Source organism: Staurois parvus, unplaced genomic scaffold (assembly GCF_062004578.1).
Source record: "Staurois parvus isolate SC_StPar_1 unplaced genomic scaffold, SC_StPar_1.0 ptg000279l, whole genome shotgun sequence".
NCBI lineage: Eukaryota > Metazoa > Chordata > Amphibia > Anura > Ranidae > Staurois > Staurois parvus.
This window is the reverse complement of record NW_028318075.1, coordinates 1853324-1879570: the sequence shown is the minus strand read 5'-3', so window position 1 is coordinate 1879570 and position 26247 is coordinate 1853324. Positions and strand designations below refer to the sequence as shown.

At 40.7% G+C, this 26247-nt stretch overlaps 1 protein-coding gene across 1 annotated transcript in view; it reads left to right on the top strand.

Annotated features, from left to right (window-relative positions):
- Window positions 1-26247, top strand: part of LOC149458732 (protein phosphatase 1 regulatory subunit 12C-like) — a 133888-nt gene that overhangs the window by 6981 nt on the left and 100660 nt on the right. The window contains exons 2-7 of the mRNA XM_089681793.1: window positions 195-325; window positions 14752-14870; window positions 17339-17498; window positions 17587-17731; window positions 19613-19687; window positions 24559-24647. Of these exons, the coding sequence (XP_089537919.1) occupies window positions 195-325; window positions 14752-14870; window positions 17339-17498; window positions 17587-17731; window positions 19613-19687; window positions 24559-24647 (719 nt within the window). The remainder of the gene's footprint in view (window positions 1-194; window positions 326-14751; window positions 14871-17338; window positions 17499-17586; window positions 17732-19612; window positions 19688-24558; window positions 24648-26247) is intronic.

The following is a 26247-nucleotide window of genomic DNA, read 5'->3' as shown; positions in this document are numbered from 1 at the left end:
ATAGCCTGCTACTGCTGTAAAGCTTGAATAGTTGGAAGATTGCATTCATTTTTTAAGTGGTACAGAGTTTGTATTGTGGGGTGCTACTCTGCACAACTGTACTCTACTTTTTTTTTTTTTTATTGGCTATTTTTATCTTTTGCATGTTATCATCGTGAAGTTTATTCTCATTTATTTTTTTTTCTCTTTACTAGGCATGTATAGATGAAAACCTGGAGGTGGTAGAGTTCCTAGTAAATCACGGTGCCAATGTGAATCAGGCTGATAATGAGGGATGGACGCCTCTACATGTTGCGGCCTCTTGTGGTTATATGGAAATAGCAGAGTGAGTAAATGGACAATTTTTTAAATATCCTCATTCGTTTTAGAACTTGGTGCATGGATTGCCAAAATGTGTGGGGTTTTTTTTGTGTTTTTTTTCCCCTGCATTGGGAAGGGTCAAGAACATCAGTGTTCACTTTGATTGGTGTCCTACCTGCTGTTAAAATACATGACTGTACTTTTTATTTGTCCATACAGATGTAGGCCTTGTTACCTGTAGTGTTTTTTTTTTTTTTTTTTTTTTTTTTTTTTTAATTGCCATTAATATACTCATACCACTCACACATCAATTACCTGATTCTTGAATGTTGCCTTAACAACTTTTGTCGACCAATACATTGTATTGAAAACAATAAATGTGTGTAAATGAAAACGTCTGTTGGTTTATTTATTTTTTGCTTTTTGTGTCCTGTTGGGAAGGTTTTATCTGCACTACTTGTCCTGTAGATTTCAGCAGGCATGGGAAAAATGTGTCCTTGCTTATTTACAGTATCTCACGGAAGTGAGTAGAACCCTCACATTTTTGTAAATATTTAATGATATTTTTTCATGTGACAACACTGAAGAAATGACACTTTGCTACAATGTGACGTAGTGAGTGTACAGCTTGTATAACAGTGTAAATTTGCTGTCCCCTCAAAATAACTCAACACACAGCCATTAATGTCTAAACCGCTGGCAACAAAAGTGAGTACACCCCTAAGTGAAAATGTCCAAATTGGGCCCAAAGTGTCAATATTTTGTGTGGCCACCATTATTTTCCAGCACTGCCTTAACCCTCTTGGGCATAGAGTTCACCAGAGCTTCACAGATCGTCACTGGAGTCCTCTTCCACTCCTCCATGACGACATCACGGAGCTGGTGGATGTTAGAGACCTTGCGCTCCTCCACCTTCCGTTTGAGGATGCCCCACAGATGCTCAATAGGGTTTAGGTCTGGAGACATGCTTGGCCAGTCCATCACCTTTACCCTCAGCTTCTTTAGCAAGGCAGTGGTCGTCTTGGAGGTGTATGGGGTCATTATCATGTTGGAATACTGCCCTGCGGCCCAGTCTCCAAAGAGAGGGCAATCATGCAATGCTTCAGTATGTCACAGGACATGTTGGCATTCATGGTTCCCTCAATGAACTGTAGCTTCCCAGTGCCGGCAGCACTTATGCAGCCCCAGACCATGACACTTCCACCACTATGCTTGACTGTAGGCAAGACACACTTGTCTTTGTACTCCTCACCTGGTTGCCGCCACACACTCTTGACACCATGTGAACCAAATAAGTTTGTTTTGGTCTCATCAGACCACAGGACATGGTTCCAGTACTCCATGTCCTTAGTCTGCTTGTCTTCAGCAAACTGTTTGCGGGCTATTTTGTGCATCATCTTTAGCAGAGGCTTCCTTCTGGGACGCCAGCCATGCAGACCAATTTGATGCTGTGTGTGGCGTATGGTCTGAGCACCGACAGGCTGACCCCTCCCCCCACCCCTTCAACCCGTGCAACAATGTTGGCAGCACTCATATGTCTATTTCCCAAAGACAACCTCTGGATATGATGCTGAGCACATGCACTCAACTTCTTTGGTCGACCATGGCGAGGCCTGTTCTGAGTGGAACCTGTCCTGTTAAACTGCTGTATGGTCTTGGCCACTGTGCTGCAGCTCATTTTCAGGATTTTGGCAATCTTTTTCTAGCCTAGGCCATCTTTATGTAGAGCATAGGTACATAGTCTGGCTGAAAAAGACAGAAGTCCATCCAGTTCAACCATAAAAACATTATAATCCTATACCCACAGTTGATCCAGAGGAAGGCAAAAAAAGCCCAGCAAAGCATGAGCCAATTTGCTCCAGCAGGGAAAACAATTCCTTCCTGATCCCCCGACATGCAATCTGATATTCCCTGGATCAACTTTACCTATAAATGTTAGTATCCAGTTATATTCTGTGTATCTAGGAAAGAATCAATGCCATTTTTAAAACAATCAACTGAGCTGGCCAGAACCAACTCTTGAGGCAGTTTATTCCACATTTTCACAGCTCTTAGTGTGAAGAAACCTTTCCGTGTTTGGAGATTACATTTTTTTTCCTCCAGACGTAGAGAGTGCCCCCTTGTCCTCTGTGATGACCTCAGGGTGAATAGCTCTACACAGAGTTCACTATATGAACCACTGATGTATTATACATGTTGATCATATCCCCTTAATCTCCTCTTCTCAAGAGAGAATACATTCAGTTCCTCTAATCTTTCCTCATAGCTGAGCTCCTCCATGCCATGCCTCTTATCAGTTTAGTTGCCCTTCTCTGTACTTTCTCCAGTTCCTCAATGTTCTTTTTGTGAATTGGTGCCCAAAACTGAACTGCATATTCCAGATGAGGTATTACTAATGATTTGTACAGGGGTAATATATTCTCTCTCTCTCTCTCTCTCTCTCTCTCTCTCTCTCTCTCTCTCTCTCTCTCTCTCTCTCTCTCTCTCTCGTCTATACCTCTTTTAATACGAGAGGATTTTGCTCGCTTTAGAAGCCGCAGCTTGGCATTGCATGCCATTATTAAGCTTGTGATCTACCAGAACTCCCAGATCCTTCTTGACCCTTGATTCCCCCAGTTGTACCCCCCCAGTATGTATGATGCATGCATATTCTTAGCCCCCAAATGCATAACTTTACATTTATCAACATTTAAACCTCATTTGCCACATAGTTGCTCAATTAAACAGTGCATTGAGGTCAGCTTGTAAATTAAAGACATCCTGTAAGGATATTATTCCACTGCACAGCTTGGTGTCATCTGCAAAGACTGAAATGGGATTTTTAATCCCAGACCCTATATTGTTTATACATATATTAAAAAGGGTCCTGACACTCAACCTTTGGGGTACACCACTGACAACCCTAGACCGTTCAGAGTATAAATCATTAACCACTGTTTTCCAGTTTTTTTTTTTTTATCCATTAACATACAGATTTTTTCAAGCCCATAGACTTTACACATTAGCCGTATGTGGTAAAGTCTACTGACTTGGAAAAATCCATATGTAAATGGTTAGAAAACTGGATAAAAGATCATATTCAAAGAGTAGTGGTTAATGATTCATACTCTGAATGATCTAGGGTTGTCAGTGGTGTACCCCAAGGTTGTGTTCAGCAACAAATCCTTTTTTTTTTTTTTTTTTTTAAGATCCTCAGAGTTCTTTGCGATGAGGTGCCATGTTGAACTTCCAGTGACCAGTATGAGAGAGTGAGAGCGATAACACCACATTTGACATTCCTGCTCCCTATTCACACTTGGGACCTTGTAACACTAACGAGTCACATGACACTGGGGAAGGAAAATGGCTATTTGGGCCTAATTTGGACATTTTCACTTAGGGGTGTACTCAGTTTTGTTGCCAGCGGTTTAGACATTAATGGCTGTGTGTTGGGACAGCAAATTTATACTGCAAGCTGTATACTCACTACTTTACATTGCTGCGAAGTGTAATTTAGTGTTCTTGCATGGCAAGACCACTTACTGTTATCTCACATATATATTCTTATTATAGCCAAATTTACCACCCTAACTCCTCCCACTGTTTTTACACTACATAGACAGTAATATACCGAAACGTGCGGATTGTTCCCGATTGGTGTGCTATTACTTTGTGGAACGTTTTGCCGAATGGTTCACGAAATATTTTTGTGGTGAAATTGGTCCCATAGGAATGAATGGCGAAATGTTCAAAGCTAGAGTGTGAGCTGAAAAATCAGGACATGACTTCTAAACTGCCATCACTCCCTCATTTTCAAGTCCACCTACACAAACCTTATATCAAATTGTTCAGCTATCCCTGCTGCCACTAAAAATATCCACGGCTAAGCCATAGTCCTGATAGTTTTCACAATATGACCATTTGTTTGCAACTCACACCGCCCATTGACATTCATTGAAACCCCACTCTAGCCACCTCAGATTTGAAAGACAATTTCTAAACTGCGACTGTGCCTTCATTTTTAATATTTCAGAGACATGCTATGCATCAAAATGTAGGTCTGGGTCTTGTGATTCTCACAATATAAAGCTCTTCGGTGTAGGATTTATAAAATCTAACCTACAACCGTTTGAATATGGCAACAGCCAGTGAAGTGAGCAAGTTGGAGCAGTTTAACTTTTCTCTGCCCTTGCTGTAGAGTGAGTTGCCATAGGAACCCAGGTGTGTGAGCAGGCAGCAGAGTGACAAAAGCTAGAGTGTGAGCTGAAAAATCATCTGCTAGGCTTGATAATGCTGCTAATGTTTTTATAAATGTATGTTTTCATGTAACTGTGAAGCACTTTGGGCAACAACATTGCAATTAAATGTGCTATATAAATAATTAAAAGTTGAAATGCATTTCTCACTCTATCAAGCTTGCCATGTGCACGTTTTAAATTTGATCAATCAATTGGTTAGTGTAATGTTTACTATCTTTACTCCAAACGCTCCACACAGTTACTCTGCCCAGTCCATAAAGTTACTCTGCCCAGTCCAACCTTTTCACAGTTACTCCAGCCACTCCAACCACACAACAGTTACTCCAGCCACTCCAACCACACAACAGTTACTCCAGCCACTCCAACCACACAACAGTTACTCCAGCCACTCCAACCACACAACAGTTACTCCAGCCACTCCAACCACACAACAGTTACTCCAGCCACTCCAACCACACAACAGTTACTCCAGCCACTCCACCCAGTTACTCCGCTCACTCCAGTTGTAGACTACTGGTGGAGGCAAGAACACTTCACACAATTTCCCCAGAAATTGTAGCTTTTCTAGTTTCTTCAGTGTTGTCACATGAAAAGAGAGAATAAAATATTTACAAAAATGTGAGGGGTGTACTCCTGAGATACTGTACAACCAAAAACGTTAATGTATGTTGTTGGGATTTTATGTGATCGACCAACACAAAGTGGCACACAGTTGTGAAGTGGAAGCAAATGATAAATGGTTTTCAACATTTTTTTTTTTTTTTTTTTTTTTTTTTTATCTGAAAAGTGTGGTGTGGATTTGTGTTCAGCCCCCTTTACTCTGATACCCCTAATTTAAATCTAGAGGAAACAATTGCCTTCAGAAGTCACTTAATTAGTAAATGGAGTCCACCTGTGTGTAATTTAAAGTGTTACTAAACCCCCAACAGTAAAATCAGTCTGTATATGCAGTGCAGCATGCTTGTTATACTCACTGTGGAACCGAAGGGGTTAATCCTCTGCATTGTGTAAAAAGGCTGTTTAATCTTTTTTTTTTTTTTTTTTTTCTCTGCCCCTCGTTCAAATGCCCACACTGATAAGACAGACTAAACTGTGCTCTGCACAAGCTCAGTTTAGTGTGTATTGCTAGAGAGGTGTTGTGGGTTTTTTTTTTTTTTTCCCTTTTCTTGGGAGAGTGCATGTGATCAGCACAGGGCCAGTCAGCACTGTCAAGACAGGTCAGGGGATTTCTCTCCTCCTAGAGAACTCCTCCTACAAGCTTTAACTAGTGCTCTGCTGAAGTCACAAGACTGCTGTAACCGCTGATAGGAGTTATTTAGCAGTTTGCATTTACTAAAATAATTGTAATTCCATGTTTTGTGTACTGTGGGAAACCGAATATAGTGAATGCAGGGCCTTGGGTTTAGTAACATTTAGTCTTCGTATAAGTACAGCAGTTCTGTGAAACCCTCAGAAGTTTGTTGGAGAACATTAGTGAACAAACCGCATCATGAAGATCAAGGAACACACACCAGACAGGCCAGGGACAAAGTTGTGGAGAAGTTTAAAGAAGGGTTGGGTTATAAACAATATCCCAAGCCTTGAACATCTCACCGAGCATTTTTAAATTTTTGGCTGTAACGTGACAAAATGTGGAAAATTTCAATTGGTATTACTTTTTCAAGGGTGTGTGTGTATGTATGTATGTATATGTGGTCTGATACGATTAGTATAGCACTTGGAACAGCAGCTGTGGTGAATTAAGGGGTCACATCTAAAGCGCTGGTTCACATTTAAATTACTTTAGAAAAGGAAAATTTGGAGACTATCACCAAGCACCTATGAATGTGTTGGAGTACTTGCAAAATAGGGTGATAAATGTGGAGGACATATTTGTTGTGGAAAAAATGGGGAAGAAGTGAATCTAGACACATTATTTAAACATCTTAAACACAATATGGAGAAACAAGTAAGAATCACTTGGGATATCGTCACTTTAGAGAAGTATCGCAGAGATGGGTTACCACCAAGGAGGTTAAGATTGGAGTTGGCACCCAGTGATGGCTTAATTGATCAACAACGTTTGGAGGAATGGTTTAATTTTTTTTTTAAATGTTGAGAAAAAAGATTGTTGGAGCTAATTGTAAAACTAAATAGAATATTGGAGTGTAAAGAGTGATTCCAAAATGGCCGCAGTTTCCTCAAAGGGCTGCACCTGTGCAGCAAGCGGAAGCAAAGCCTGAAAGTTGGGCAACCGCACCAGCCACCACACAAGCGCGTGCTGGCCTGCACATACTCAGAAGCCGACACTGGACCATCGAGGTGCAGGAACATCACTGCACCCCTTGGGTGCCGTTTTTAGTGCGTGTTCCCAGCGAAAACCCAAGGCATGCACTCAAATGCCACCTATAGGGGCCCCAAAGGAGCAAACTTGTGGCATCTCAAAACCAGTGAAACTGGGGCTGGCTCCGGCACCTGCCATATCCCAGCAGACTCTACCCCACCAGCCCCCCAGCATGGGTGCACACCAGGCCTTCAGTGGGATCATGATATATACTTCAACCAAAAAAAAAAATAGAGGGAAAAACGTTAATACAATATACCAATACAAATAATGCAAATGAACAAACAAAACCAAAAAACTAAAGAAAAAAGAGTGTCGGAGACAACTTCATAAAAAGAGGAGCAAAACTGATGGTATCGTTCAAGCCTAGCGTTACTCTGGCTTTTAAGCAATGTATCCACCTAGTCTCCTGTTGGAGCATCCTTCTATCAAAATCGCCCCCTCTGGGGTCCTCCATAATTCGATCCAATGCCGTTAATTGCATGACTTCTACATCATAGTTATGCGAAAGCCCTGCATGGCCCCCATTAGGGGTATTGATTGTCGGCACATAATAAACACGAACATGTGTTTATGGAAAGGACGCTTGGTCTTTCCCACGTAAAAAGCGCCACAGGTTCAGGTCATAATATAGACCATCCCTATTGTGGCGCAGTCCATGGGGAAACTCGGTCGAAGATGCTCCCCTTTTAGGGAGCACACAATTTGTTCACTCTCTAATAAATTGGCACTCCAAACAGGCACCTCACTTAAAAGTACTTTTTGGGCCTTCTACACTTATTGATTCCTTTTTGTAACAGTACTAATCTCTTACGGATGTGTTCCGCCTATAGATTATCTATGAGTTAAGTCTAACAAATTTACCTACAATCTCATCTGTACTGAGTAAGTACCAGTATTTAGAAAGCATCCCTTTAATTTGATCATGGTGATAAGAATAAGTGGCCACAGATTTGACTATCTTTTGGTGAAACATTTATTTTTATTTTTCTGTCTTAAGAAGTTACTCCGGTCATGGAAGTCCACTGCCCTTTTTGATATGCTTTCTTTTAACCATATTTTGCTATAACCACATGATAATTAACCGATTTTTCTTGGGGCACAAGCCTCTTTTTCAAAATCCTGTGGGTCTGAGCAGTTACGTTTTGATCCGGAGGTTCTGCCTGTCGGGAATTCTTTGCACTAGTACTTTTGGTTGGGCACAATCTGTGCTAAAAATTGTATTGCCCTGTGTTTCTTTCCTGTATAGAGAGGTAGAAACTTTCTACCTCTTCTGGGCATGCACAGGCCTGCACGCTTTTGTGTGGTGGCTGGTGCAGTTTCCAGACTTCCGGGCTTCGCTTCCTCTTGGTTAAGTTTTATAGAACCCAAAGAGAAGTTGATGGCACATTCCTCTGACAGGAGACCCCTGGCAATTAATGATGGGGTCATTGGAGAGAGTTCCCTACTGGTCTACATTATATGGGTTTATTCTTGTATTATTTTGATACATCTATATTATAGACCCTTTGGTGGGTGAAAGTACTAACTTACTTGGAAATTAGCTGCTTTGGACCAAGACATGATATGTAAAGCCTTGAGCCCTCTGTTGGATTCTTTGAGCCTTTAAAAGTAGGCTGGTTCTAGCCAATTTTTCATATAATATACCCAAGAGGAGAGGAGGACTCATCATTCCTGGTACTGTAGGCCATCACTGGGTTCCCCGCTTTTATCCGCACCCCCCTCCCTCTTGGGTGTCCCCTGGCTTCTTCTGTCTCTTTTTATAGTGGTATGTTGATTATAATTTTGTGAAATTGTATTCTGAATACTGTTTTAGAATATCGGTGTATGTATTGGCTCCTGAAGAAGTGGAATTTGTCCAGGAAACGCTTCGGGCCATTCTTTTGTATATTGTTCCCTGAATTTGATATACCATATGAGTGAAATGTCTTTTATTGTGAAATCCTTTTGTGCGACATTTTAGATGTAATTGATGTATTTTGGATAAATACTTTTTTTTTTTTTTTTTTTTTTTTTCTTAATGGATTAAATAAAAATATATTTTTATGAATATTGGTGTGCCTAATGGTTTACTACAAAAGTAAAACCATGGACAGAGTCCCCTGCTGGAAAAACCAAGTGAAGCAGGGCTGTTAGTGGAGTGTGAGCAGCAATAGCATGGCAATAGAATAGAGTATAGCCACGAGCAACATACCCATTAGCTACGAATTTAGTGGCAAGGGAGGGTCACTGCTAGTTTTGGAGAATGGGTTGAAATGTTGCTAGCCCAAGGCAGAGAGTGGGAGGAGCCATTGTGACAGCTGTGTAGGGAATATGATAAGCTGATATTTAGGATTGGAGAAAAAAAATTAGTTACTGCAAAGGTATTGCAGTGCAGGATGAAGTGTTATTTCTGATGCGATATGGTATTGCTGAAGCTGCAGTATGCACTCATCGGCCACTTTATTAGGTACACCTGTTCAACTGCTTGGTAGCACAAATTGCTAATTAGCCAATCACATGGCAGCAACTCAATGCATTTAGACATCTAGACGTGGAGAAAATGACTTGCTTAAATTTAAACTGCGCATCAGAATGGAGAAGAAAGGGGATTTAAGTGACTTTGAATGTGGCATGGTTGTTGGTGGGAGACAGGCTGGTCTGAGTTTTTAAAAAACTGCCCATTTAGCCCTGCTTAATGGAACAGACACTGGAGCTTTGTTTCACCTTCTCCTCCAGCTAACTGCAGTCTCAGCCTCCCTGCCTTTTGCCATAGATCCCACATGTTGCCATCCAATGGCCAATCGTCTGCCAGCCGTGCACACCCCTGCCGTCTATTGGCCACCAGGTTCTCTCTATGTCAATGACCTCCCTCTTGCATAGCCTCCTGGGAAGTGTAGTTTCTCCTTGGCCCGTATACAGTGGTGCTTTTCAGCCCACAGACAACTGCACATCCCGAAGTGGGGGCAAGGGGTGTCCCCTATCCGGCTTGCCAGATGACCGGTACTTCACTCCCATCCCTTCTGTCCATTACACCAACCGCAGCTGAATAATACTAATTCGGTCCGCCTGCCCGGTGCTGGAGGTGTCTACTAATCCCTGCCTGTTCTCCAGAGCCTTGGAGCACCACCACCACTCCTGAGCCAGGCCTGTCATTGTGTCACCTCACACTGCAGGCAGGATGGTTACACAAAGAACCAGCAAACACAAATGCTCCTGCGCTTGGGGATGGACTCGATGCTACAACCACATTAAGAATGTCCTGGAACATGCACACCTTGCTGCCCTCAAATGGACCGGGGGAATCCAAACACACTGAATGGGGAAAGAACAAAAAGAGGGCGCACAGGCCTAGTGCATTACCATAAAAAAATGTTTAATAAAAAATAAAGTAGGTGTTGTACTCACAAACGACAATATAGTCAAGGCACATCATAAAAGAACAGCTGGATCAACACCGCGCTGAGTAACAGTCCGCAATAGGGAGTTTAGACATCCAAAAGGCTGACGCGTTTCGAGGACTTGTCTCTTCCTCAGAGCCAAGTCCTCGAAACGCGTCAGACTTTTGGATGTCTAAACTCCCTATTGCGGACTGTTACTCAGCGCGATGTTGATCCAGCTGTTCTTTTATGATGTGCCTTCACTATATTGTCGTTTGTGAGTACAACACCTACTTTATTTTTTATTAAACATTTTTTATGGTAATGCACTAGGCCTGTGCGCCCTCTTTTTGTTCTTTCCCCATTCAGGATGGTTACACAGCCTAACCGCCCTGAGATCCTTGTGTTCCCTCCATAGAGGATGAGACTTGCAGCCTACCTACCCTGAGCATCTGGTGCCCACCCCATGGAGTATAGACACACAGCCTACCTATGCACTGTACTGAGCACCCAAATGCTTCCATGTATGAGGATAACCTGAAGGGATTAAGTATTTTTTTTTTTTTTTTCCACTTCATTGGGCCCTTATTTACTTGCTCAGCAGATGTAATTCTGCGAGCAATGAGAGCCTTATGCTCCCCTTTCCTGACGAGCCCCCAATCAGTGCTTGTTACACTGCAAGGTCTCTCCCCTCCCTGCTAGTCCCTGGGTGTTTTGTTTTTTATCCCAGTTCAGTCCCTTAGACAAGTAGTTTATTTTTATTTATTTTTTTTTTTTACGCTGATAAAAGTTATACCAAAATTGTGTGGCAACTGTTAATGTATCAGGGAGATCCTGCGTGAGCAGGAAGGATGGTGGGGCTTAGGGTTGTGGGAAGAAATGACAATAAAAACAAGCTTTTTGGTTCAGCATGGTGCCTCTGTAGTTTTTGTTCAAACCATATGGTATTTGTTTAGCTGAAAGATCCAAAAAATTTCTACTTAACATAATTGTTTGAAGCGATTGTTGCATCAAAGGTGGTATTTGTTCAATGATGGTAACTGTAACCATGTTGCAAACTTCCTGAAGGTAGTGCCGTGGTTGGGATTCAAATGACGACCCTAATCTCCTCCCATTAGTGCTGTCTGTTGGGCAAAAACAAAAATGCCTGAAGCTTGAATACACCTATAAAACACTTGTTCTGGCCGGTCTGCTACACCAGTTTGTTTGTTTTTTTTTTTTTTTTTTTTTTTTTTTTTTTGGATTGAGCAAGGAAGAGTCAGAATCCCTATCAGAATTTTTTTCGCCATCTGTGTCCCATTGCGGAGATTTCACTTCACTGCATGTCCCATAGCCAAACAGGAAATAAGAGAAAATCCCTGCAAATTGAGGGAATTCCTTGGAGACCCCCGGGTCACCATTGTAAGATTTCCACTCCATTCCTTTTTTGGGGACAGCCCAAAAATTTGGCATTTTCTTTTACTTTCAATTATAACAGTAAACAGGACAAATGGTGAGAGTGAATTCCTTAACTGGGTACAGACAGTAAAAACCTAATAGATGTTTTTTAACCCCTCTTCACTCTATCCAAGACTAAAAAAAAGTTTTGCCTATATTTTAAAAATACGCATCAATAAGGTTTAAAATCCTGTAATACATTGTTTCTCCCTGCTCTGCACATGCTCATTTGCTCTCTATTTTTAACCACTGTGCTAAAATCGTAGAGGTTGATCTGCTGACAGCCTAAAGACTTACTGCTTTTCTGGTCTTCATCAAAATGGCTGCCTGCAGGAAGAAGAAACTGGATCAATGCTGGAGTCAATTTACAGTACATTGCAGTTTTGATAGCATAATTATTAACGTGGAATTTTATGTTCCTTGCTAAAGCACATTATTTTTTATCAAGTTGTTGTTGGGTAAAGTCCCGCTTTTAAATTCTGGTCATCTGAGCTCCCGTGTGAAAAGCCACTTGAGTGGGTTACCCTGTGAAGGTGAGCACTTGTTTTGTCCTTTCTTGGATAAGTACATCAGGGAGGATTACAGGTGGGTAAGATTACTCTGTTCTCCCCAACAAAAGATGACTTATGCCTCTTCTAGTAGGCTCCTCAGTTTATGAAAGGTTCCTTATCTCCCTCTGTCTTCCAATTCCAAATCTTAGACAGGAACGCACTTTTGTAAGGATACATGGTGCTCCAGGCATGCGCAGACTAATTCCAAAGCATCTTCTCATTGATAGGACGACCCCATTTCTCAGAACATTGGGACATCCGTATCCGTCAATCTTCTTTTTCCATAAAATCTCAGATGCCTGGGTCCAGACAGTATTCAGTGTTACAGTGCAGTTCTACATTCTTCCTTTGTGTGTGTGTTTTCAAAATTGTCTCTTGCATTCATTAACAAACATCGCTTCTCTATTCTTGAGCATAAAGTTTTTTTATAATGTCACCTACAGGAGCAGAACACTAGGTAAAAAGAAACCCAGTGAACCATCCCTCAGCAGTGCTTTGCCTGGCTGGGCATTCCACTATGCGGTCTCTGGCTCACTCATGGAGGCAGTGGGTTGCTCAAGGTCTTCCATCCCATTAGACACACTGTTGGTCTATAAATTCGTTTCCCAGGTGGAGGCGGTGTTTGGGTGCAAGGTGAGCAAGAAGCATACCCTGCCATTGCCCTCCACTTCTGATGTTTTTGAGTCTGCAATCCCTGATTCCTCGAACAGCTAGACTGAATCCTCTGCCTCTGTTGCCATGCATGAGAAAGAGCTGGTGGCTGCACTGATTACCTCTATGCATGAGATGTTCAAAATTGAGGAGTCCTCTGGGGCTGCCAGTGATGAGGTTGGCCCCTTTGGTATGCACAAACTATGGATAAGTCTGCTAAGGTTTTTCCTTACCTTGCATACTTTGATAAATGTATGCACAAGGATTGGTAACGTCTGAAACATCCTTTTGTGGTTTTGAAGTGTTTCTTGGTAATTACCCCTTTGCGGACGCCCTTCTAAAGAATTAAAAAAAAAAAAAGTACCTGTGTAGAGATAAATATCCTTACTGAATCACATATATAGAATGTTACAAGATGGCTGTATACTCCATTCCTTTGTTGATTTGAATGTATGCATTGGGTCATTGTCATGCTGAAAGATGAAGTTCCTTTTCATGTTCCGCTTTCTAGCAGAAACTTGAAGGTTTTGTGCCAGTATCGACTGGTATTTGTAACTGTTCATAATTTCCTCTACCTTGACTAAGGCCCCCAGTTCCAGCTGAAGAAATGGCCCCAAAGCATGATGCTGCCACCACCATGCTTCACTGTGGGTATGGTGTTCTTTTGGTGATGTGCAGTGTTTTTGCGCCAAACATTATCTTTTGGAATTATGGCCGAAAAGTTCAACCTTGGTTTCGTGAGACCATAACACATTTTCCCACATGCTTTTGGGAGACTTCAGATGTGTTTTTTTTTTTTTTGCATAATTTAGCAGAGATTGGATTTTTTTCTTCATAAGAAAAGGCTTCTGTCTTGCCACTCTACCCCATAGCCCAGACATATGAAGAATACGGGAGATTGTGGTCACATGTACCACACAGCAAGTACTTGCCAGATATTCCTGCAGCTCCTTTAATGTTGCTGTAGGCCTCTTGGCAGCCTCCCAGACAGTTTTCTTCTTGTCTTTTAATCACTTTTGGAGGAACGTCCAGTTCTTGGTAATGTCACTGTTCTGCCATATTTTCTTCACTGTATTCTATGGTATAGCTAATGCCTTGGAAATTCTTTTTGTACCCTTCTCCTGACTGATACCTTTTTAACAGTGAGATCCCTCTGATGCTTTGGAAGCTCTCTGTGAACCATGGCTTTTGCTGTAGGATGTGACTAAGAAAATGTCAGGAAATACCTACTAGAACAGCTGAACGTTATTTGTGGTTAATCAGAGGCACTTTTGAATGATGGCAGGTGTGTACTGACTCCTATTTTTAACATGATTTTGAATGTGATTGCTTAATTCTGAACACCGCTACATCCCCAGTTTTGAGGGTGTGCACACTTATGCAACCACATTATTTTAGTTTAGATAGGTGTGTGTGTGTGTGTGTGTGTGTTTGTGTGTGTGTGTTTTATTATTCACTTCCAGCCCTCTGCCTTTTCAGTATGTAAGGGGAGGAAGAAGGCATTCCGTGGCATGTTTTTGTTTTGTTTATTTTTTGGGTTGGGCTTCTTTTTGCAATGTATACATTTTGTCACTTTTTATAAGATTTTTTTTTTGTTGCATTGTGGTGCCGCTTTCCCCTTATTTGGATATCTTTGCCTTTTTTATTTATTTATTTTTTTTAACCTACTGTTTTGTGACTACTGTAACATTTGGTTGATTGTCTCCAGTGGGTACACGGACAGTGACATTTGCAAGAGGGTCTAACCCATCCCTAATATAAAATGTAAGAAAAAAAGTTTGGTTTTAGAAAGGTTTTCCTATTTTATAGGCGTGTTTTTGATGTAAACCTGATGTATAGTGTAAGCTGCACAATGTTTTTTATATAATGTTTGTTTTCCCATCTCTTCCCAGGTATCTCCTGAAACATTCTGCGAATATTGCTGCTGTGAATAGTGACGGTGATGTTCCCCTGGACATAGCTGAAGATGACTGCATGGAGACTCTGCTCCGTGCTGAAATTGAAAAGAGAGGTAAGACTTCTTGCCGTCTGAACTCTTCCCACATAAAGAAGCGCTTAATTCATAACAGGAAATCTTGAGTGCTGGAAAATAAAGTCTCTTGCAGACATGACCCTTTTCTGTCCTACAAAACTTTGTCTACATTATTAATAGCACTTGACTCATTCCAGAGGAGATTTGCAAGGTAAAATAACTTGTTTATTATAGTTTGGTTCACGTTGATTGTGTAGCATATGTTTTTTTGCACCCGTTCCCCCTGTAGTTTTTAAAGTAATGGATGAACCTAAAAAAAGAACCTTTAATTATCTATCATTTAAATTGTACAGTACAAGACACGGCTGGTATTTATAGACAATCGATTACCCCTGGTTCACATCTGTGCGGGCTGCGATTTGTACAGACACAAGAGCTCATTCATTTGAATAGACTCCTGTGCCCCGGGACACGCAGGGGAAAAGTCCCTACACTACTTGGGAAATCGCAGTCCGCACAGGAATTGAGGTTCCCAGTATGGTTGCGATTTCCAGTGCAGGTGACATGCCATTAGAATTCATGGCATCCGCATGCAGGTCCCCTACATTCCTCTGTGTGGGTGGTGTGGCAGCAGGTATTTGTTATATGCTGCTACCTTCAAATGATTGGACACTTAGAAAAAATTTTCCTAGGATCACACTGAGATCATACCCATTTGACTACGCCCACTCCTTGAGGCTCCAGTTTTTTGTGTCCTTAGGCGATGGATCTGGTCTCTGGAGATGTTTTTGTTTTTTTTTGTTTTTTTTTCCTATTATACCATTGAAGTTTAATTTAAATCTATAGACATCTGATTACTTATTGCCTTGTGCTACCTAGCAGTTTTTCAGATCAGGTACCCTTGGTGTATACCTTAGGGACTGTGCTGGGACCCTAATGTGCCAACCGTGATGAGTGAAACTTGGACCTTATTAGGCCCAGAATCGTGGATACCGTAAGACAGGCTTTGTAAATGGAAACCTGGCTTTAAACAAAACTGCAAGTAATAGCACATTTACATGGTTTAGTGGGTGTTGTTTACTGTAGCATCCACTGCCACTTTGTCTGACTCGTTATTAAACATTTTTTAATTTGGCAGTGTTTCTCTCCTAAAATTGGATTTTTTTTTACTTGCCTGTAAAATCCATTTCTTGGAGTACATCACAGGACACGGAGTTCCCTCCCCTCTTTGGAGCTTCATTGTTTGTTACTAAACTGCTTTCTGAGTAGAAGGGGTTATATAGGAGGACTTTCTGTCTGTTTTTCTTTTTTTTTTTTTTTCTGCCAGTGTCCACTCACCTAATAGATGGTGCATAACCCAGGTAGTCATGATTTATAGCCTGTTCTGTGATGTACACCAAGAAATAGATTTTACAGGTAAATACATCACCCCCACCAATACCTCCCTTCCCCATTAAACCCATCTCCATGGTCTCCTCTCGCTTACCTGGTGTAAGTAGGTATACTCACCCAAGACCCTGTCCAGGTCCCTCGCTGCTTCTGGTTTCAGAACGGGGTACTGCTGATCCAGAGCCATTCTAGTGCCCAAAGAATATTGATCCCCTGCCTTTCCTTTATGATGGTGTAATTCTCTTTCCTGGGAGGACCAGCTGGCCACCATCCAATCAGAAGTCTCTTCGTCTTGCAGGCAATGACATGGACACTTGACGAAGGACCTCTCCAGGAATTAAAGAGAAGAGTCAGGCCAGTGGTGTCATATGATCGCCACTTCAGTAACAGGATTTTTAGCTAGTTGGTGCATTTTTGTTTGCCAGAACCAAAGAATCTTACCTTGCACTGTATCCAAAACTAAGCCAAAAAACTTTTCTGTTAAGTTACACTTCAAAGGTAAAAATTTCCTTGGACTTGTGCACTTTTTCTGTTGAGTTCTCATTTTTTATTAAAAGCAGGTGCTTTCAGAGAACAAGTTTTTAGAGCAAAAGAAGTATGTGTACTAGTTACCACAAGGCAGCTTGAGGGTTTGCTGGTGTAATCTAATGAGCTGAAAATAAGGATGTTTAATATGTAGTGCTCCAGTTAATGCTGCATGGTGTCAGGGGACCTAGGCTTCAGGGTTTTTTTTTCTAATTATAGACAGTGCTGATGATTAACTTGCATTTATATATATATATATATATATTTTTTTTTCACCTTGTATATCATTTCTGGGGTCAAATAGAAGCTGCGAGTTATGTAATTCAGTGACTGATATCTTTGGCGTTCACACTATGATAGTGTATGCCTTTGCCTCTGGAAGTGTTAGCATCTGCTAGCTCAGTGATGAGTAAATCTAAAGGTGAAAGACCGCTGGATGTAAATCGCATAACAAATGTTTATACTTTAAAAAATACTATAAAAATCCTTCTCGCGTTAAAATGTGCCTCAAGTTTCTGCTTCCAGTATAATTTTCAATGCAGTCCTTTCTATGAATGTTTTGGTAGATGTACTGAGAAATCTTTCTATTACAGGCATAGACATAGAGGTAGCCAAGAGGGAAGAGGAGGAAGTGATGTTGCAGGATGCCCGTCAGTGGTTAAATGCAGGCAAGATAGAAGACATTCGGCATCCGAAGACTGGTGCTAGCGCTCTTCATGTGGCGGCAGCTAAAGGCTATATAGAAGTTATGAGGTATGTTTGTTGAATGTGATCATTTTATGATACTTGATATGTCTTGAGTTTGTCAGTTATGTCAATTCTGTCCACATTTTCTGACCAGGCTATTGCTTCAGGCCAATTTTGACCCCAATCTTAAAGATAAAGATGGCTGGACTCCTCTCCATGCTGCTGCTCACTGGGGAGTAGAAGAGGCTTGTCGACTCCTTGTGGAACACTTCTGTGATATGAATGCACTCAATAATGTGGTAAGACAGCAGATAAATGCATTTTTAGTTTTCAGTTTCTAAACTCCAAGTATCCTTTTACTGAAATGCATTTGTTTAAGGTTAAGAAATTATCCTTGGAGATTACAAAAACTGTATATTTTGATCAGTAGCTCCTTTTTTAAAAGAAACCTGTACAGAGAGAAAATATCTAACTTGCCCTTACCAAAATCTTTTTTAAAAATGCCAGCTGCATTGATCCCTAAAGCTTTAATATTTTTAGTCCTCAAACAAGTATTCCAATTTTAAATTTCCTCTGGCTTTCATAGCTACGTACTTTTTCTGCCATAGTGAACCAACAAAGTATTTTAAGACTGCAAGGCAACTAGCAGTTTCAGATTTAAAGCAGCTAAGCAGTCGGTCTTGGTTCTCTTAGCAAGGGCTTCTTTATTACCCTAAAGTTTATAAATATCTAGCATCTTGATAATTGTAGACCTCCTTATTGGGAGATTTACCTAAGCATTATTAAAAAAAAAAAAAAAAAAAATGCCAGTTTCCATTCATGTGCTCAGTCACGAAATTGCACATTTACATGTATGCTCCTAGTCTTGCAACTAGGCTTGTACTAACGGCTTGTATTAAGAAAATAAAAAATAGCTACTATTTGGTTGTCATGGTTACCTATCACTGTGCTGTTGTAAAGGCACTGAAAAAAATTAAGCAAAAAAATTTTGAAGGCCTATGGAGTAACCAAAAACCCATATGATGGTTTGTTTCTAGCTATAGTTTGATTAATTCTTCCAATTCTAATTGCGGTTTATAAGGATGTTTTCACCTTGCTGGTAAATTTGCCATCCTTGAAAAACTGGTTGAACTTGATGTGCTTGAATCATATGAATGAAAATCCCATGGAAATTTCCAGTTTGTGTATATTGGTGTTTTGTAATATAATAATCTTAGTGTACATGATAGTGATTATCCCATTCACTAAACAGGGATTTTGGGGTCTTACTGCTACTGTTTCCAAGAAATCCTTTTCTGGGAAATCAATTCTAGAAGTATTTGTCCTAGATCCCTGCAGCAGTCCATTCTTGTTCCCACCAATCTTCATGTCTACTGTGTCCTGAAGTGACTGAGGTCAGAAGAAGGAACCACTGTGAGGCACCAGGATTCAGTTAACCTGGTCACCAAGGAAGACACAGCTTCCCATCAACATTTTGTTGCTCAGTAATAAATAAAATTGGCTCTGCACCACTGGACCTCTCTGCTCCAAGGACACCCAATCATGGTGCAGTCACAGTGCCAGCTGTGGCCTATATTGGTCATTGGGGGAAATGGGAATAGGGCAGAATTTAATATCGGTCATTGGGGGAAACAAATATAGAGCAGCATTGAGGAACATAATGCAAGCCCAAACATCTCTTTGGGTGAAAGACTGCCTAGCAGTTTCTGCGGTTCATATCCTGGTAGTGTTCAATTGGAAAGTGGATTTCCTCATGCTGTTGAAATCCAGGTGTTGAAAGATAGGTTTATCTGATTCTGTCATTCCTTCATTAATTAGGGCCACTTCAGGAAAGATCAACAGGGTTTTTTTTTTCACTTCTCAAATGCATAAATCAAAAATTCTTCCAGTGATCTGTTATACAGACCAAAGGGGAGAAAATAACTGAAGTTCATTGTTTGGGTTTGCACACTTTTTAATGGCTTGCTTTAACCTGCAGCATGGATGGATTTGTGCGATGTTAATTGTGTAAAATAATATTATTCTATTTCACAGTTTGGTATTTACTTGTAAAGTAAGTCAGGTGATGACGCAGGATGACCATCACAGCCAACTACTGGTCTGACCATGCTTGATCCCTGTAAATATTGTTTGATTGAATTTGCAGCAAATTTGTATTCATACAGATACTATGCTTTCAGGGTCAGAGGCCTTGTGATGTGGCTGATGAAGAGATTGTTGGTCTTTTAGAGGAGCTGCAGAAGAAGCAGGAAGATGTAAGTAATTCCAAACTGTTCACTTTTTTTCTTCTCTCTCCACACCCACTTATTCATTTTTAGAGTTTGCTTGTGTACTAATCACATAATCTTTAACAGTTTCAGAAGAAACAACTTTTCATTTCAATAATACTTCGCCTATTTAAATTTTTACATTGAAAAAAAGTGTTTACCCTCTTCACGCCGAAGTGTAAAACAATTCTTAAAGCTTAAGTAAAATTTTACAAGTTTGCCATGTTAGTAAAACCATACATATCATTATAACTACTTTGTACATCCAGGTGAATTATACCTTTGTTTTCAGGACAAATCGGGCTTTCATTTGGGGGTAAATGGTAATGGATATCCCCTTAATTTTTTTATCAAAGGAAAACTGGCCTAAAATAGTAAAAAAATAAAATTAATTTAGCTGTGTGTTTTTTGTTACTCCCATAACCTACCACCAAAGAACAACCCAAAATAAATGTTCCAGCTCTTGGCGATCGCAGCGATGCCAGATGTGTATGTTTGTTGTTTGTACTTGTAATACAGTCCAGGAACAATAGTGCGTGGTTTTTTTTTTTTTCTTTTCTTTTTTTTTCCACCTAAAACTGACACTGATACTAATTAAAAAAAAAAAAAAAAAAAAAAAAAAAATCTTGACCCTGACCTTGACTCAAACACTAACCCTGGCACTGAACTAGATCAAACCTTGATCTAGGTATTTTTTCTTTATTTTTTGTTATTTTTTAATCTTTTTTTTCTCTATGCAAGGGGAGAGAGATGCAATGTATCTCTCTTCTCCATTAAAAGAGAAAAAAACCCAAGGGGGATGGGCTTCACAGTGACTAATTACTGTGATAGCCAATCAAAAGCTATCACAGCGATCACGTGACCCGGAATTGGGATCCTGGGTCCCGATCATTAGAGCGGGACCTGGAGCTCTCAGTGACACCCCGTCTTTGAGATGGGAGCGTGCTGTGTGGTGCGCTCCCAGCACAAAGACAGGTACATAAATATGCGGTCCCATGGAAAAAAACCCAGTTCTGTGAAGCTACATATTTGTGTGACATCGGCATCAATGGGTTAAGTGTGTTTTACATTTAGTGTGCTTTAATTCAAATTTTTTTTGTTTTTTTTTCCATGCCTTTTAACAAGTACAGTGTCTTGAAACCATATTCATACCCCTTGAAATTTTCCACTTTTTGTCATGTTACAACCAAAAACGTAAATGTATTTTATTGGGATTTTAGGTGATGGACCAACATAAAGTGGCAGATAATTATGAAGTGGAAGGAAAATAACTGGTTTTCAACATTTTTACAAATATCTGAAAAGTGTGGTGTGCATTTGTGTTCAGCCCACTTTACTCTGATACCCCTAACTAAAATCTAGTGGAACCAATTGCCTTCAGAAGTCACCTAATTAGTAAATCGAGTCCACCTGTGTGTAATTTAATCTCAGTATAATTACAGCTGTTCTGTGAAGCCCTCAGAGGTTTGTTAGAGAACATTAGTGAACAAACAGCATCATGAAGACCAAGGAACACACCAGACAGGTCACGGATAAAGTTGTGGAGAAGTTTAACGCAAGGTTAGGTTATAAAGAAATAAAAATCCCAACGTTTGAAAGTCTCACAGAACACTGCTCAATCCATCATCCAAAAATTGAGTATGGCACAACTGCAAACTACCAAGACATGGCCGTCCACCTAAACTGACAGGCCAGGCAAAGAGAGCATTAATCTGAGAAGCCAATGGTAACTCTGGAGGAGCTGCAGAGATCCATAGCTCAGGTGAGAGAATCTGTCCACAGGACAACTATTAGTCATACACTCCACAATTCTGGCCTTTTTGGAAGTGTGGCAAGAAGACTGCCATTGTTGAAAGAAAGCAAGAAGTTGTCCCATTTGCAGTTTGTGATAAGCCATGTGGGGGACACAACAAACATGTGGAAGAAGGTGCTCTGGTCAGATGAGACCAAAATTTAACTTTTTGGCTAAAAGCAAAATGCTGTGTGGCGGAAAACAAAACACTGCACATCACCCTGTACACACCATCCTCACCGTGAAACATGGTGGTGGCAGCCTGATGTTGTGGGGAAACTTTTCTTCAGCAGGGACAGGGAAGCTGATCAGAGTTGATAGGAAGATGGATGGAGCCAAATACAGGGAAATCTTAGAAGAAAACCTGTTAGTTTGCAAAAGACTTGAGACTGGGGCAGACCTTCCAGCAGGACAACGACCCTAAACATACAGCCAGAGCTACAATGGAATGTTTTAGATCAAAGCATATTCATGTGTTAAAATGTCCCAGTCAAAGTTCTGACCTAAATCCAATTGTGAATCTGTGGCAAGACTTGAAAATTGATGTTCGCAGATGCTCTCCATCCAATCTTACAGAGCTTGATCTATTTTGCAAAGAAGAATGGACAACAATTTCACCTCTAGATGTGCAAAGCTGGTAGAGACATCCCCAAAAAACTTGCAGCTGTTTCTAAACTGTCCACGGGGGAAAGAGAGGAGTAGCCTATTCCTTATGAATGAACTGCCTGTCTGCTGACATGACTCCTAAACTCAGGGATACAATTTTGGTCCTTGTTGTACACCCATGCTTAGACCTGGGTCAACAAGGGTCCTCAACCCCAAAATGTTACTAGTCTCAGTTTCCAGCTGGCAAAAACTTTCATAGTACATCCACTCCTGCAGCCTGTGTTATACAAGGATTGGCTTAATCCTGATAAGGATGGTAGCCTTCTTCGAGGCAGTTCCCCATGCCCATTTGCACTGCAGACCATTACAACTCAACATTGTGGATGCATGGGGTAAGAAAGCAGTGTTATCTGGCTTGTCGATTTCACCTGAAGCTTAAGACCAGTTTAGTTATAGCTTGATAATTTTCCTGTTCAGGCCATCCTTCCTTTCTTCTTTCTCTGACATAGAAGGTTCTCCTGACAAATGTTAGCCAGAAAGGTTGGTTAGGTTTTCTGGATACACTTCATCCAAGTAATTGGTTACCAGAGAAAGCTAGTCTCCCGCTTAACATTCTTGCACTTTGAGAGACTTTGTTTGACCCTTTTTAATGCTGGACCTCTTCTTGACTGCAGGGTCATCTGATCCAGATGCAGACAACTTCATGGCATTGGCTTACTCCAAGTACCAGGGAAGAACCAAGAATCTCATAACTTGAAGAGAAGCTGAGGACATTCTAGTGATCCTCATTGCATCAAGTTGGTCTACTATCAATAGCTGGCTATCTCTGGCTCTGTCGCCAGAGCTTAAACTCTAAAGGACAGATTTCCTTCTGTGCTTTTGTGTGCTCACTCCACCAGGATGGTGGGTGTTTCCTGGGTATTCCAGTGCTAAGCTTCTCTTGACCAACTTTGTAAGGCACCACCTGGTTCATACTCTCTTCAAAGTTCTACTAGGTGGACGTCCAATCTTTTGCAAATGCAGCTTTTGACTCCAAAGTTCTTGCAGCTTAAGTCTGAATTTAGATCTTGTTGTTGAACCTGTTGGCACAGTTCTGTCGTCTTGGCTGCTTCCCACCCTTCTCATTTACTGCTTGGGGACAGACCAGTGTCTTAAGAATACTCAGCCTGTGTCCTGAACTGTATGACTAATAACGGAATTTTGACTAAAGCTGACCATAGGCTGATAGAAATTTATTAAGTCCCAGCTGATCCAGTCAGATTTCAATCAGTGTGTGGATGTCCTTGCTCAACAGCAGTTGATCATTTTAATATATGTTTTTCAAAGGGACATGCTGTAAACCATTTGTTCAGCTGTTGTAGCCAGTAGGTTACAGTTGCTTATCCTTGTATTCTGATTCTGAGCGGTGAGTGCTCCTTGCTGGTGGGATTCCTCCATACACACAAATGAAGTGAATCTTCTTTTTTTAAGCCAGTAGGGGGAAATCATACAAGTAGTTATTCAAGCTTATGTTTTAAAGCGGTGTTTCCCAACCTTTTTTCAGTCAAGGCACCCCTTTTAAAACTATGGATAATCTAAAGGCACCCTTCACCATTTTAAAATGTAAAAAACTATTCTACACGCATCCCTTACACCCAACATTTCCAAAGCAAATACATCTTTGCAAACTGGTAACTAGTGTTCCAGTGTGTCTGTTTCTCTACATCACTCTGCTAATGTGACTCCAGTGCTGGTGGAGAGGGGCAAACAAGGATGATATGCAATGCACCCCATGTCCTCCTTCTCAACTGATGATGTCTTTGGTTGTTAGGATGCAGGCAGCTAGAAGGTCATAGACGTGCACAATGAAAACCTGTTCCTTTTTGTACTAAAAGGCAGGATTGATCCACCTGCTGGCTTGTATACAATTTTTGGGCATTTTGCCAAGGCACACCAGGGTGCCTAGGCACCCTGGTTGAGAGAGGCTGTTTTAAAGGATAGGTTTCCAGCACACTTCACCAGATGGCTTTTCACCATTGATCAACTGTTTCTCCGCTTTGCATGGATTCCTTCTGGGTTTCTGTTTAAGTTCAACCAGGTGGATGTTAAGGCCTCCTCGAATACCATTTTTGGGTGTAAGGTGCTACACACTGCTCTCATTCTGTTGAGCCTTTTCTGGCCTATTTTTATGTGGGCCTTTAGGCAGCATTTGCTGTGTTGCCCACCCATTAGCTGGCCTATTTTGGTTATTCCACTGTAAAGAAAGGCTCTTTGACCTGTGTGCTACTGTTATAATTACGTGAACTTGATAATAGGTGATTGAGAACTGCTAGCTAAGATTTAAATGGAGTACAACTTTTTTTTTTTCTTCTTTTTAAACTTGTTTACATGGATTTTCCTGACATAATTGTTTCATATTACATTGATTATCTTTAATTGTGTTGTGCTACCCTACTTACAAAATGTCATTTTTTTTTTCCAGTTACGAAGTGAAAAAGAGGCAAGTCTTAAGAGAGCAATTATTGACACCGGCATCGAACAACCTATAGTAAATACAAGCAAACATAGGAGGTGAGCTCAAATGGCCAAGATAAATTCTACAGTTGCCTAGCTATATGTTTTGAAAGGGGACTTTTTCAATTATCAATTTTCTATCAATTCAATTAACATTTTATAAAACAGCCTATTAATGTTTTTACTATAAATATTAATCACTTTGGACGTTGATACAACATTACAAATATCTGTTTCTATCTGGCTCTCCCCTTAGAAAGTCTTACTATATAGTTTAGACATAGTTGTCCTAAAAATCTTCTAAGATTCATTAGCATACAGATGAAAATAATAAAACAAATAAGATTTTATTGTATTATTGGTCTGTAAAAGTTTTTCTTGTTGGAGCGCCTTTATAACTCCCATATTTAGCATTCTTTATTTCATGATTATTGTGAATATTGGACTTATATATACTAATAGTTTAAAACCTTTTTATTTTATCTTTGGAAAGAATAGGCAAGTGTTAAAACAGATTTTGTGTGTGGTCTAGGTCCCATTAGTAACACTTCCTTCACTTCTTCACGCACGTGGAAGTGAAAGAGAATTTTCGAGAATGAGCTGCATTTTTGGGCAGAAAAACACTGAATGCTAGGCACATTCTGGCCAGCAGAATGAATTAACTCCTAAAAGCTTAACACTCGTAAACGTGTTTTCAAAACTGCGCTTTAGTCGCATTTCTAAGCTGTGGTTTTTCCTCCCATAGATCAAAGGCCTACAAGAGAGGAAAAACAGCTGTGTGTGTGCTTGAGGCCTTATAATACTGCTTAGAGATGATGGGTTTTTTCAAGCCTTTAACCTACAGTAGGTTTTCTATTGCATACTAGCAGCCAATAGGATAAGTTGCATGCGAGTGTGTTTAAAAAGAAATAAACTGACAGGAAGAGAGATCGGAGTGTCAAGAAAACATTATAGGTCAGCAAGCTAGAGGCAGGGAAGAATCTTCTTTGTAGGGCTTAAAAAGCCACTGTCACCTTGCCCATGCAGAGTACACTCCTACCCCAGTAACTCCCTATATTCTCCCTACCAGCACTCCCTTGTTGCTCCTTTACAGCTGGCAGTGACCATTGGAGTGGGGATGTCGCTCTCCCAATCATGTGACAGCTTTGTGGTCTAGCAATCAATCACTAGACCCAAGCCCTGGCACACAGGAGGTCGTCACATGCTATTTTTGTAACCTGGAAGTGCTAAATATTGTTGCTAGCTGCGGTGGCAGGGGAATTTTGGTAAGGCAACTACTCACCATCTGGTGAGTGCCCTTTGTAGTGTATCTTAGCTCTTCGTGAGCAAGGTAAAAGTGGGGTAGATTTACTAAAGGCAAATAGCCTGCGTGTTGCAAATGCAATTGTACTTGTTTTTACCAGAGCTTAGTAAATGTGGTAAAGCTCTGCTGATTGCCATCTTTCAATCATATGCAAGAAAAAAGGATTTTGTGTTTTATGTTTTTTTATTTTCCTTGCACCTGATTGCAGTTTTTTTTTCACTTTTAGAGAATAAACAGTCTATTTGCCTCCTAGTAAATAAATCCCAGTGTCGCTTTAACCTTAACAGAGAGAATAGGATCATACTCTTAGCTCTGAGGACTGTAACCAGCTAATTCATCTCCTCGCATGCAGCC